At 39.7% G+C, this 13975-nt stretch overlaps 2 protein-coding genes across 15 annotated transcripts in view; one reads left to right on the top strand and one right to left on the bottom strand.

The window, feature by feature from the left end:
• Window positions 1-1244: 1244 nt before the first annotated feature.
• Window positions 1245-13975, bottom strand: part of LOC106824483 (zinc finger protein 426-like) — a 51776-nt gene continuing 39045 nt past the window's right edge. For 5 of the 14 annotated variants that reach the window (XR_011496133.1, XR_011496134.1, XR_011496132.1 and 2 more), the window contains one exon: window positions 11730-13975. This exon is cut by the window's right edge. The gene's annotated coding sequence lies outside the window, so the exon portion shown is untranslated. Of the gene's footprint in view, window positions 4265-5748; window positions 5915-11723 lie in introns of those variants that run through there. The other 9 variants (XM_070491940.1, XM_070491941.1, XR_011496135.1 and 6 more) reach the window with 7 other exon arrangements.
• LOC106824486 (olfactory receptor 7D4-like) overlaps window positions 5921-13975 on the top strand; it is a 9271-nt gene continuing 1216 nt past the window's right edge. The window contains exon 1 of the mRNA XM_070491933.1: window positions 5921-13975. This exon is cut by the window's right edge and continues 1216 nt beyond it. Coding sequence (XP_070348034.1) covers window positions 9961-10899 — 939 coding nt within the window. The 5' untranslated portion in view covers window positions 5921-9960 and the 3' untranslated portion in view covers window positions 10900-13975.

The raw sequence follows: 13975 nt of genomic DNA, 5'->3' as shown, positions 1-13975 counted from the left end.
GCAGTCTCTTTGTTTTATGGGACATGCCTGGGGCTCCACTTCAGTTCTGCCGTGACCCATTCTTCCCAGAGAAGCTCAGTTGCCTCAGTGGTGCACACCGTGGTCACCCCCATGCTGAACCCCTTCATCTACAGCTTGAGGAACAAGGATGTGAAGGGGACCCTGGGAAGGTTCTCAGCTGAGCAGCCTCTTGTCCATGGTGGGTCACTGGCCTCAGAACATAGTGAACATTGTGGGCCCCAAAGGCAATTATTGCAAATTTAAATCTCTTTTTTTCTTTTTCTCCCCTAAAAAACACGATTGATTTTTTTTCTGTTCCCAAAGCACCTTCTGACTTCACTTTTATTTGTTTGTTGTGTTAGTTTCTCCTCAACAACTCCCTCAGTAATTCCCTTTTGACTTTTCTTGCTTATCTGCTGTCCGTAAAGTTCCGTGTTTGGTCAGCTTTCTTGCAGCCATTCTTAAAGTTTCTGACTTTAGATTTAAAGGGCTTATCATACTAAGTGCTGATGTCGTTTCCCCAAAGTTATCCTCTCAAACGCTGATATTCTTCACCTTTATTTGTTTGTGGTCTTGTTTTCTCAAGAAGAAATGGAATGAAAGCCACACAATAGTCACAAGTGCTTACCACATCAGGGCTGTGCATGTTTCTTCACATGTATGACTTTATTTCATCTTGAAAACTTTCCTTTCAGATATTTTCTCTCATTCACCCCACTTTTCAAAAGAAGAGACTGAACCAAAACCAACTTTGCTGTCCTACTTTTCATAAAAACAGTGATGTGATTTTCAACTTCAAAATAGGAATGTAAGTTTGAAAGCTGGTTTGTTGAGATGATTCATAGTAATATACCACCTAGAATAACTATGATGTTGCTTCATTCTTTGTGATCCTTCTTTCCCTTCTTCCTTCCTTCTTTCCATCCATCCTTCCATTCACGCATCAAAACCTTCCTTCATTTTTTCCCTCCTCCCTTCCTTTCTTTCATTTGACCTTTATCTCCCACCATTGCAGTTTTGAGATACACCCTCTAAGATCTGAAAACATACATAATGAATACAATAGAATCAGAGTTGGTTTTCATCTGGCGAAGTTTTAATATTTTTTCTGGGACTTAGTGGAGGTGCCGTCAGGAATGATAGTTACACATGTGTGGAAAGTGTTCAGAACTTAGCTCACTTTTTGAGAAGAATGTTGGTAGAGTTGAGTCTGTAACGCAGGATGGAACAGTAGATGCTGTCAGCATCCTCTCACATTCTCTGGGATCCTCTCATCATCTCCATTGCATGACTGCCAATGGTGAGCACCAGCTGGAACCTACTTTGTTCAATATGTGGTGGCAGGAGTGACAGGGAATTATGCCCTATCAGAGACAGCCCTTGAGGGTGAAGGAGAGGTGTGGGGTATGCCATGTCTTTCACCCTTTAAGTTGGATAATTCTGAGATTTGGATTTTGTACCATTTTCCAGAATTTCCCCACAGGATGAAAACTCTCCTCATTTCCTGATTAATGCAAGTTTTACTTGATGTATTTTCTTCCCTGTGTCCATTTCTCCTCTCTTCCACCGATTCATTGCTCCTTCTAATAAAGTGCTTGTACTTGAATCCTTGATTAGCATCTGCTTCTGTGGGAATCACAACTACCACTTAGGTGATAAAGTCATTATTTTTTGCTTTCATTTAATGAGTGACACGGGGAGTCATTGCTGGGTTTTAAGCAGACATATGACATGATCTGACTTGGGATTTTAAAGGCTCATTTTGGCTTCTGGGTTGATGATGGATTGTAGGGTTTGGGAACCTGATTGGAGCTGACTGCAGCCAGCCAGGTAAGATGTAGGCAGCTATGACCTGGGGAGATAGTAGTAAAAAGATTGAGAAGTGGTCAGTTGGACTATATTTTGAAGGTAGAGCCAAGAGGATGTGTTTCCAGGCAAGATAAGGGTGTGAGAGAAACATGAGGGACAAGAAAGCCTCCACGGTTAGGAGCCTGAACAACTGAAAGAATGGAATTGCATCCATTGAGACAGGGAGGGCTGTGGGTGGAGCAAATTTGGAAAGGAAAGGCGACATCAGAAGTTCAAGTTTTGAAATATCAAAAATGAGATATTGCAAATTTATAATTACTGTCTGGTTCCACTCATGTGAGGTAACAAGAGCAGTCAACTTTGTAGACACAGAGAGTTCAGCGGTGGGGGCCAGGGTCTGGGGAGGGGCTGAAATAGGGAGATAGGGTTCAATAGGGACAGAGTTTCAGCTTGGGAAAATGAAAAAGTTTTGGAGAGGGATGGTGAAGATGGGTGACCAACAATGTGAATGTACTTGATGCCAAGTGTACAGAACTGTACACTTAAAATTGGTTAAAACTGTACGTTGTATGTACTCACTCCAAGCCTATGCAGTTTGCTTGCTGGATTTGCCTGTTAGACCAGGGAGAGGGGTCCCAAAACTCTGTCCACAGCAACACGCTAAACTCCAATCATTGATTCCTCTGTGTTTTGAATTTAATGACATTTTTCTGTAACTTTATTTCTTCTTCAAATATATATTTATGTTTTTATTTTTCCCATCTTACAATAGGGTCTGGGACCTCCCATACTAAGTTTTGACATCATCCTGATACCTGGCCTTCCTCATTTATTCAGGAATGGCTCTAAGGTTTCTCCAGTGGTCATGTCTGCTGTGGTTTTCAGTGGGTGCCCTTTGTGGAATTAATAAAGTTCTTTTAAAATTCTGTTTTACCAGCACATTTTACCAAGAATTGTTCATGTGTGTTATTAAATGTTTTATTCATCTATTGAATTGACAAATATTTTGCTATGTGAATATTTCATATGTTGCTATAAAAATATTTAATTTTTATGTAGCCAAAAGAGTCTTTTTTAAAAAATAATTTCTGGGTTTCCTGCCTTGCCTTAAAAATTCTCTTCAAACTCTAGATTACATGCAGATCTTCTAATTTCCTTCTAAAATGTATTATTTTCAACAACATTTTAATCTTTAATCCTCAAAGAATGTTTTTTGGCATGTGGTGTGGAATAGTGGATCCAATATTTTTCCTCCAGAAAGATGGCCACTTGTTGCAGTACCCATTTATTGATAAACTATTCTTGACCTACTGATTTGAAATTCCACCTTTACTAAACGATAAATTCCTATATATACCTGTATCAATTTCTAGACTCTTCCATGCCAGTAATATTTACTTATGCCCATATCATACTCTTTTGATTACAATAGTCTTAAATTGTTTTAACATTTAGAAGTAAAAATATAGTGGTAGCTAAAGCTTGTTGTACCTTATGCTCTAGGTGCTCAGAGACGTTAAATTTTTTATGCTCCTAATGATATACTTACTATCATGATTTTCTCTTGTTTGGTTTCTGCAATGGCTATATTGAGATATAATTTGCATGCCATAAAATCTACCCATTTAAAACTATACGATTCAATGTTGTTTAGTATGTTCACAAAGTGGTGCAACCATCACAATTTTAGAACCTTTGTGTCACCCCAAAAGTACCCTTTGACTGTCATACCCCCATTTTCCTACTTCCTTACTCTCTAAGCTGCCACAAATCTACTTTGTGTCTCTATAGATTTGTGCTTTCATTCTTTAGACATTTCATATAAATGAAATAGACAATTCTTTATTTCTAATTGGTGTGTAGTTGTATCTCACCCTTGTTTTATTTAGGTCCTCTGTAACTTTTTTCAGCAAAGTTTTGTAGTTTTCAGTGTACAAGTCCTTTATGTCTTTCACTAAATATATCCCTAGGAATTTTATTCTTTTTGATGCAATTGTAAATAAAGTTTTTAAAATTTCCTTTTCAGATTGTCAACCACTGTGTATAGAAGCACATTGACTTTTTAAAAAAATTTGAGATCATAACGGTTTATATCATTGTGAAATTTCAGTTGTACATCATTTCTTGTGTGTCACCACATAAGTGCTCCCCTTCACCACCTGTGCCCACCCCCTACCCCCCTTCCCTTGGTAACCACTGAACTGTTTTCTTTGTCCATGTGCTTGTTTATATTCCACACATGACTGAAATCATCTGGTGTTTGTCTTTCTCAGTCTGGCTTATTTCGCTTAGTATAATTCCCTCCAGTTCTTTCCACACTGTTGTAAATGGGATGAATTTGTCTTTTTTCTGGCTGAGTAATATTCCATTGTGTATATATACCACATCTTCTTTATCCAATCATCAGTTGATGGGCACCTGGGTTGCTTCCATGTCTTGGCTATCGTGAATAGTGCTGCAGTGAACATAGGGGTACATATGTTACTTTGGATTGTTGATTTCAAATTGTTTGGGTAGATACCCAGTAATGGGATAGCTGCATCGTATGGTAGTTGTAATTTTACTTTTTTGAGGCATCTCCATACTGTTTTCCATAGTGGCTGCACCAGTTTGCATTCCCACCAGCAGTGGATGAGGGTTCCCTTTTCTCACATTGACTTTTCTGTGTTGGTATTATACGCTGAAACCTTGCTGAATTTGTTAGCTAGAGCAGTTTGTGTGTGTGTGTGTGTGTGTGTGTGTATGTGTGTGTATTACACATATCCCTTGCTTCTCTTTGGTTTCATGGTATTGTATCATACAAGTGTACCCTCACTTATCTAAGTAGTTCCCTAGTGACTCATAGGCAGGTTCTTGCTGATACTTTTATATAACAAGCAATGCTGCAATGAATAACTGTGTACACAGAACATTTTACACGAATATGCATGTTCCTGAATGGCAAATTCTTATCATTGGCATTTCTGAGTCAACTTTAAAATCAGAAACAGTAGGGCCAGCCCCATGGCATAGTGGTTGGGTCCGGCACACTCCGCTTCAACAGCCTGAGGTTGTGGGTTCGGATCCCAGGTGCAGACCTACACCACTCATCAAGCCATGACATGGTGGTGACCCTCATACAAATAAAGGAAGATTGGCACAGATGTTAGCTCAGGACTAATCTTCCTCACCAAAAAAACCCAAAAAAGAAATAGCATACATGGAGACATTGAGGTATAACAAGGACAAGATCTGTTAATATAGCTACAAAGAGTTTAGTGTTATTTCATGAACATTAGCAATTTTATTACTATTTTATAAGCCAAAGCATCATTTTACTGCCCTTCTCCCATCTTATGATGTGTTTCCTTGAAAGCAGCCCTTCAACACAAAGGCTGTGTGCAGATGGGTTTTTTTGGGTAGAAATTAGATCTTAAGGAGTGGGAGTACAGAACAGTGGGAGTCAAACTGAGAAGGAAAGAAAAACGCTGAAAGGAACCATTATCATTTTGATCCCTCTATGGGTGACTGGTGCCCAATGCCACCAAACCCTTCTGAGGTGCATTATGAAATGCATCTCAGAACTTTCCCCTAGATAGATGAAATCAGCTCATGTCTTCTATTGGCCAAGGGTGATCCCAGAGGGATTAACATCCCCACATTTCTGATTTGCACATTTATGGGTACAGAGCAGATTCCCTCAGGTGTCACATACTATGGTATCAGAGAAGCCTCAGGGCAGGAAGCAGGAGGAATGTGGCATGGGCCTGAGGCAGGTGCTGTCCAATTGCAGCTGTGCAAAGCTTTTCACAGCCTCCAGTGAAATAATTAAAGAAGACATGACTGGAGTAAAAAGATGGGGCAAGAGGATCTTGAATTTTTCCTCCCCTAGTCAGCTAGGGCTGGCATAACAAAATACAATGACTAGGTGACTTAAACCACAGATATTTATTTTCTCACCATCCTTGAGGCTGGAAGTCCAAGATCAAGGTACCAGCAAGGTTGGTTTCCTCTGAGGCCTCTCTCCTTGGCTAGCAGATGGCTGCCTCTTGCTGTCTCTTCACATGGTCGTCTCTCTGTGCATGAATGCTGCCAGTGTCTCTCTGCATGACCTTATCTCCTCTTCCTATAAAGACATCAGTCAAATTGGATTAAGGCCCAGCCTAGTGACCCCTTTTTAGCTTCATTACCTCTTTAAAGGCCCTTTTCTCCAAATACAGTTACATTCTGAGGTACTGGAGATTAGGGTCTCAAGGAGTGAATTTTGAGGGCAGACAATTCAGTCCATTACAGCACCCAAGATGTGTGTAATATGCCCTTCTGTAACTATTCCCTTTTGTTCATCATGTGGGAAACATGCTGTCTAAACCATAGTTCTTGTTTCCTTTTCTATTCCATCATTTATACTACTATTAGATCTGGGTTTTTTCTTTACAGAGGCAAATTACCTAAATTTTACGTGTCAGTAAAATGTATATGAAAAAGAGGACATTCTGAAATTAACAGATGGATTAATGGAAGAAAGAAGGTGAAATCCACTCAACAAATTTCTGACAGTTACAAATGTTCAGTTGGTGTAGAAGAGGTCCAGTTTCAGGCAAAGACTGGGAGAGAGAGCAAATTGGAAACATATCTGCACCCCCATGCTCATTTCTAATTCTAGTATTATCATTGGTGTGATTGACAGTAGCTGGGTTCAGATCCTGTAGAAATTAAACAACCTTAAGGGACATCTTACCACATTTAAGTCAAACCAAAGAAGAATTTTTCTTTGGAGAAAATACCCTCTTTTTCCCCACTGTTGCCTGCACACAGACACAACATGGCTGAAAATTTTCCATTCTTTTATCTTTGTACCCCAAGGGAGCTGAGTTGTTTGGAAAGAGGAAAGTCAAAAGAGAAATTTATTTAATGAGGACCTCTGAGAATTCAACACTTGAGATGATAATAACATGTCCCTCTTGCCCTTTTCCTATAATTTTCTGATTCCTGCTTAGGTGAAAATCCAATTGGGCTTTGCAAGGACAGACCTCAGAGAACAGGAAGCTTCAGTGAGGGTCATAGTGTCCCAGTGAGGGCTGGTGGAGCAAAAAGGAAAAGAGGAGAGAAAGTGGATACTCTAGACTTACCTCTTGAGTGATGAGACTGGGACGGTCCCGTTTTTATTTAGTCTATGATGGTGCAGTCTCTAGACTTTGAACGTACTTTAGTTTCTACTGAAATCAATCTTTTCCAGCACTTGCTGTGTTTCCTTCTCTCTCTTCTGGAATCTAGAGCCTCTTTTCAATAAGAGTTAGTTTCTGGGGTGTCTCCATCTCTTCTCTACTCTTTCCCATAATTGTAGGCTCCTGTTGGACTTCCTATGTCCAATCATTTATTCACTACCTACTTACTGGAGATCCATTATGCACGAGGTACTGTCTAGTTAATTCCTAATGTGATTTGCTTTTTCTATTACCTTCTCTAACCATTTTACAGAAGATGTGACTCACTGATAGCACATAATAGTAACATAATAGTTCTGTATTGATTGTTATTGTTTCACCTTAGTGTCCACAATATCATCTACAAATAATGTGATTATTTCTGATGCTCAGTACTCAGGCCAATTTCCTGTTCTCATCTCATCAATATCTTTAAATGTTCTGCAGAGTATCGAATGATTGGAGTAGACAGCCTTGGTCTGTTCGTAAATCTAACACAAATATTTTAGTGTTTTAATGTAGAATATTCTGTTGGCTGAGGCTATAAAACAATCGCTCTTTATTGGTTTAAGAAATTTTCTTTAGTTTCTTCATTTAGTAAGAGGCTCTGTCTGGGTGCTAACCACGGTAATGGCTGTTACATTTTCTCAAAGGCATTTTCTACTGTGATTATGGTTGTGATTTCTCTTCAGTGACCTATTTTCATGATGAATTCTGTTAACTAACATCACAGTACTAAACCAGCTTCCCATTCCTAGAATAGGTGTTACTTATTTGTGATGTATTATTCTCTTAAAATAGATATGAACGCATTTGATTTAACTTGATCGTTCAATTTTGTGTCTATATTCAGGCATACATGAGCTTGCAGATTTCTTTTTTGTGTCATAGTTGATGCATTGAGTCTCAGTCTTTATTGTCCCTCTAACATTTGCAGGTGTTGGGCACGCACTATGTACTGGGCACCATGTAAGCCCTTGGAAAGATAATGGTGAGCAAAAACACTCAGGTCCTCTGACCCGCAAATGAACATAAAATTACCAAACTGAGAGGCACTCAAGGAAAAGTAGAGGAGCTGGACTTGTGGGCCTCACCCACTCTGCTCTCTATCTCACTGGCCTCTGAAATCCCTTCCAATCTCAAGCTCACTGACCCACAGGGCAACCGTGAATTCTGTTCTCTCAGCCCGAAATGCTTGTCCTTTCCTTATTTCTCCTGGTTAACAATTGCCCATCCTTCCTCTCACAGCTCAAATATTCATATTTCAGAGAAGCCTTTTCCACTCACCTCCCAACTAAATTGGTCCTCAGTGATTATTTTCTCTTATTAACTAGCATTCTCTAAGCATTAATAACACTGGCTTTTTTTTCTAACACAGAGAATGTCAACATTTATTATCAAATCTAAAATTTGCCCTTCGCTTTGTAGGATGACTTGATTTATTGAAGTTTTGAATAATTTTTTTATCAATCTATCAATCACGTTTTGAAATTAACTGCACTGATTTTTAATACAACACATACACATTTCTGAACATGTACACATGAGCAGACACTCTCACACATGTTTACACTTATTTTAATGGTTTTGTGATTTTATTCCCTTCCCTTATCTATGTAGTCCACAAGATTTCCCTTTTCTGGAAGAATCTATCTGACTGGCAGTCTCTGATAGAGGAAGCCATAGGGATCTCCATTAATTAGTGCTGCATGGTGGTCAAAGGGGTAACAGGCCTGTTGTGTTTATAATGATCAGAATTCCATCTTTGGTGACTGCCCTAGTTTAAGGAAAGTTTGATAAAAGGTACTCATGCAAGACAGATTTATTGTGATGTTACGAACAGAAGCTGACATTTATCAAGTGTCCACTGTATGTCACAGCAATCACAAGAAAAATTACATGCGTCATCTCATCTAATTTACTCATCAGTCACACAATGTAGGGCATATTTACTACTCCCATTGTAAAGGTGAGGGATCTACAGCTAAGAGATATTAAATAACTTACTCAAGATCACACAGATAGTAAGTTGGAGCAGCTAAATTCTATTTAGGAAGTCTAACCCAAGATCCCATTTTCTAAATCACAACTCTGTTTTGTACTTTGGGAGAGTTATATATCAAAAATGATAGTCACAAAAGGAACAGATTAATAATAGCTATTATTTATTGAGATGCTACTATGCACAAAGGCATTTCTAAACCTCACAAAGAAGCTAACAGCAGTAACTACATTTTTAAAAGAAAACAATAAGACACACGAGAGTTAATTGTGACATCAATAGGAGCATCAACTCACAGAACTAAAGTTGTTTGAGTTGAAAACCATGTCTGCTTTTTTTGGGTGAGGAAGATTGGCCCTGAGCCAGTATCTTTTGCCAACCTTCCTCTTCTTGCTTGAGGAAGAGTGGCCCTGACATAACATCTGTGCCAACCTTCCTCTATTTTGTATGTGGGTTGCTGCCACAGCATGGCTTGATGAGTGGTGTAGGTCTGTGACCAGGATCCGAACCCATGAACTAGGGCTGCTGAAGCAGAGCATACAAATTCAACCACTACACCACCAGGCTGGCCCCTGGAAACTCATGTCTTAATCATTATTTTATAGATTTTAGAATGATGGAAGTATGGAGATTACCAAAGTATGTCTTTAATTATTTTAAAAGAGTCATACCAAAGAATAAATTGGTTTATGTCCATAGGTTTGAATAAGAGAAGTAGAATCAGTGAGTAGGAGATTAAAAAGAGAGATTTCTGCTAAATTACAGGATGTCTGAATGATTACACACATTTAAAATGCAAATGGGCTACCACTTGACTGAGTGAATAACTTATATTGTAGTGACTCAACTGAGGGCAAAGTTTGTCCAGGTAAAGGTGGAACTAAGAGGTGCTGACTGGCTCAGTTGTCAGCTGGCTATTCCTTGAACACTGCATTTGCCTCCTTTTGCAGAAGACACACCAGCTACATGGAATCAAGAAACCACACAGAAATATCAGAATTCCTCCTCCTGGGTCTCTCAGAGGATCCTGCACTGCAGCCCCTGCTCTTTGGAGTGTTCCTGTCCATGTACCTGGTCACCGTGCTCGGGAACCTGCTCATCATCCTGGCCATCAGCTCTGACTCCCAGCTCCACACCCCCATGTACTTTTTCCTCTCCAACCTGTCCTTTGTGGACATCTGCTTCATCTCCACCACTGTTCTGAAGATGCTAGTGAACATCCAGACACAAAACAAAAACATCTCCTACAGAAGATGTCTCACTCAGATGTATTTTTTTATGGTTTTTGGTGGAATGGATAATTTCCTGCTGACTGTGATGGCCTATGACCGGTTTGTGGCCATCTGTCACCCACTGCACTACACGGTCATCATGAACCCACGCCTCTGTGGCCTCTTGATTCTGATATCTTGGGTCATTATTTTCTGTATTTCCCTGCTTCATATTCTACTGATGGTGCGGCTGACCTTCCGTATAGGCACTGAAATTCCACATTTCTTCTGTGAACTGGCTCAGGTTCTCAAATTAGCCTGCTCTGACACCTTCATCAATGACATATCTTTATATGTGGCCATGGCCCTTTTGTGTGTGTTTCCTCTGACGGGGATCCTGTTCTCCTACTCTCAAATTGTCTCATCCTTAATGAAGATGGCCTCCACTGAGGGCAGGTATAAAGCATTTTCTACTTGTGGGTCTCACCTCTCTGTGGTCTCCTTGTTCTATGGGACAGGTCTGGGGGTCTACCTCAGTTCTGCTGTGACCCATTCTTCCAAGAGAACCTCAATCGCCTCAGTGGTGTACACCGTGGTCACCCCCATGCTGAACCCCTTCATCTACAGCCTGAGGAACAGGGATGTGAAGAGGGCCCTGGGAAGGCTCCTCAGCCAAGCAGCCTCTTGTCTGTGATCATTACTGGCCTCAGAACTAAGTGGACCTTGTGGGCCCCAAAGGCAAATGTTGCAAATTGAAATCTCTTGGTTCTTTTTCTCCCCTAAAACAAGTGCTTGATTTCTTCAATTCCCGAAGCACCTATGACTTCAATTTTATTTGTATGATGTGCTAATTTCTCCCCAACAATTCTCCTCAATAATTCCTTTTGGATTTTTCTTTCTTATATGCTGCCCATTAAAGTCCCAAGTTTGGTCAGCTTTTTTTTTTGCCACAATTCTTCATATTTCTAAATTTAGATTTAAAGCGTTTATCCTGTCAAGTGCTGTTGTGGTTTTCCTCCAGAATATCCTCTCAAACGTTGATGTTCTTCACCTTCATTTGGTTGTGGGCTTAGTTTTCCACAACAAATGGAGTAAAAATTATACAGTCATCTCCACTGCTTACCACATGAGGACTGTGGTTGTTTCTTCACAACTATGACTTTATTTCATCTTGAAAACATTCCTGTGAGATATTTTCCCACCTTTACCCCACTTTTCAAAAGAAGAGACTAAGAGTGAGTTGGACTGTGGCCTGGCTAGCTGACACTGGCTTTGCTATCCTACTTTTCTTAAGAACAGTGATGTGATTTTCAACTTCAAAGTAGGAACATAGATTTAAGGACTGGTTTGTTCAGGTGATTCATAGTAATACCCCAACTAGAATAACTCTGAGATATTTCTTCATTCTTTGTGACCCTACCTTCACTCCTTCTTTCTTCCCTTCCTTCATTTGACCTTTTTTTCCCCCAACACAGCAATTTTGAGATACACCATCTAAGATCCTAAAACACATAGAAATGAATACAATAGAATCAGAGCTGTTTTCTCACATGGTTTAATTTTTTTCTGGGAATCTCTGGAGTTGCCATCAGGAATCATAGTTACACACATGTAGAAAGTGTTGAGAACTGAGCTCACCTTTACAGAAGAATGATGATAGAATTGAGTCTACAGGGAAAGATGGAGAAGTAGATGCTGTGAACATTCCTCTGACATTTCCTGGGATCCTCTCACCATCTCCAATGCATGACTGCCAATGACCAGCAGCAACTGGAACCTACTTTGCCCAATACATGATGGCATAAGTGGCAGGCAATTACGCCCCATCAGATACATCCCTTGAAGGAGACATGTGGGTTGTGCCATATCCTTCACACTTTAGCTGGGATAATTTTGAGGTTTGGATTTTGTATAATTCTCCAGAATTTCCCCACAGGATGAAAACTCTGCTCATTTCCTGTGGTAGCTGACTTAATTCAAGCTTTATTGGGTGTATTTTCTTCCCTGTGTCCACTTGTCCTCTCTCCCATCCATTCACTGCTCCTTCCAATAAAGTGATTGTACATGAATCCTTGGCTCAGTGTCTGCTTCTGTGGGAACCAAAATCAACACAGGTAATAAAGACTTGATGTCTCAAGACAATATCATGAAAATACTTTGGACTTTGAGAGAAAAAAAGAAAGTAATTATTAGAGACATAGTAAGAACTGAAAAATTACTCAAAAGTTATAATTTGCTAAAGATGAAAGGATTTTTTTGATATGGCCTCAATTCACTTTGATCCCATTAAGTTTGACCCAAAGTGTATTTGTTTTCTACTGTGTAAAAATTGAGGAGGGGACAAGAGAGGTACAAATGATTGCAATATAGAGGGGTGAGCATAATAAAATTGACGTGTAATGGATCCTGTGGAAAACAAAGGTTAAGGTTTTCAACTCACCTTGAGTAATTCCAGGAAAATCTCTGTAGACATTTATCTTTTGATGATTTTCATTGAGGTTAATTTACATACATGACATTCACCCATGATGATGTAAATTCAATTGTTTTAGTTAATTTATAGAGTTATGCATTAATTTGCCCAGTTGTCCATGTTAGGGGATACAGTTAACAAGCACAGAAATGTATGTTATCAGAGGAAGCATTTGATAGATTATATAATTTCTCAATGAATTTTAGATTGTCACACAAACATTGTACATGTGCTTTTACATGACTCCTTATGCTTAAGGGCATTCACCTGCTTTTTCATGTGCTTTAGCAGAGATGGCACATTGGAAGATGAATCGGGTATAAAAACACAGCATTGAGTTTGAATGATTGCATGTGTACCACCTTGGGATACAGTTAGAATACCTAAGTCTATTCTATTTTAAAGGACAGCCTTCCTCATTAAAGACATTTGAGTATTCAATAAGGCTATTCTTCCTTGACTAAGGTCAAGGTCTTTTCGAGTAAATTTAGTCAGGGTTTCTGTATGTTATATGACATCTTCTAGCCCCAAGGAAGAAACAAATATAACTACTTGTGGTCGTATGAGTGGAATACTGAATGAGCCTATCCGGCCTTAAGGAGAGAAAGATTAGCAACAGGTGTTAGCTCAGGGTGAATCCTTCCCTGCACCCAAGAGAAGCCCAGGGTGCAGTGTGCTCCCCATCTCGGTGCTCGCCAAGGCCAGAGGTTTGTTCAACATAATCACTGAGTTCCATTAGGAGCCACTCAATCATTGCCTGGCCTTTGAGACCAGTCTCTTTCAAAACAGTCACTTCTGGAAACCTTAAAAGGAACAATTGCAAAGTGGTTATATGGTTTAAGCATGACGAAGGTATACATGAGGAGATATTAGGTTGGGAATATGGGCCTGGTCTGGAGCCTTGGGACAGCTGTCTGTAAGAGATGCTATCTTCTTCTCATCCTGGTTTCGAGATATTTCTCTTGGTCAGTCGAAGTTGGGTATCAGAAATAGGAACTGAAACCCACGCAGGCTTCAGGTGGAGAAGGCTTTTGAGATGAGAAATGTGAATGCAAGAGTCTATGCCTTTTGATTTTGCAGTGCATGAATTGGTTAAGAGTACCTGGTATGGTCCTTTCCAATGGGGCTGCAAAGAGTCTTTTATCTGGTGTCTTTTCCAATAAACGAAATCTCAGGTTGTAGTCCATGATGCTTAAGGTCTTCATCTCCTGGGAGCTTGCTATCCAACATTTCTTTTTTACTTAAGTGTCTGAATGAGACCTTGAGAATAATGTAAGGTTTCTCATTTAAGCAAAGT

This window comes from Equus asinus, chromosome 20 (genome assembly GCF_041296235.1).
Source record: "Equus asinus isolate D_3611 breed Donkey chromosome 20, EquAss-T2T_v2, whole genome shotgun sequence".
NCBI classification, from domain to species: domain Eukaryota; kingdom Metazoa; phylum Chordata; class Mammalia; order Perissodactyla; family Equidae; genus Equus; species Equus asinus.
The sequence above is the reverse complement of the archived record's forward strand: the minus strand, read 5'-3'. Positions and strand labels throughout refer to the sequence as shown.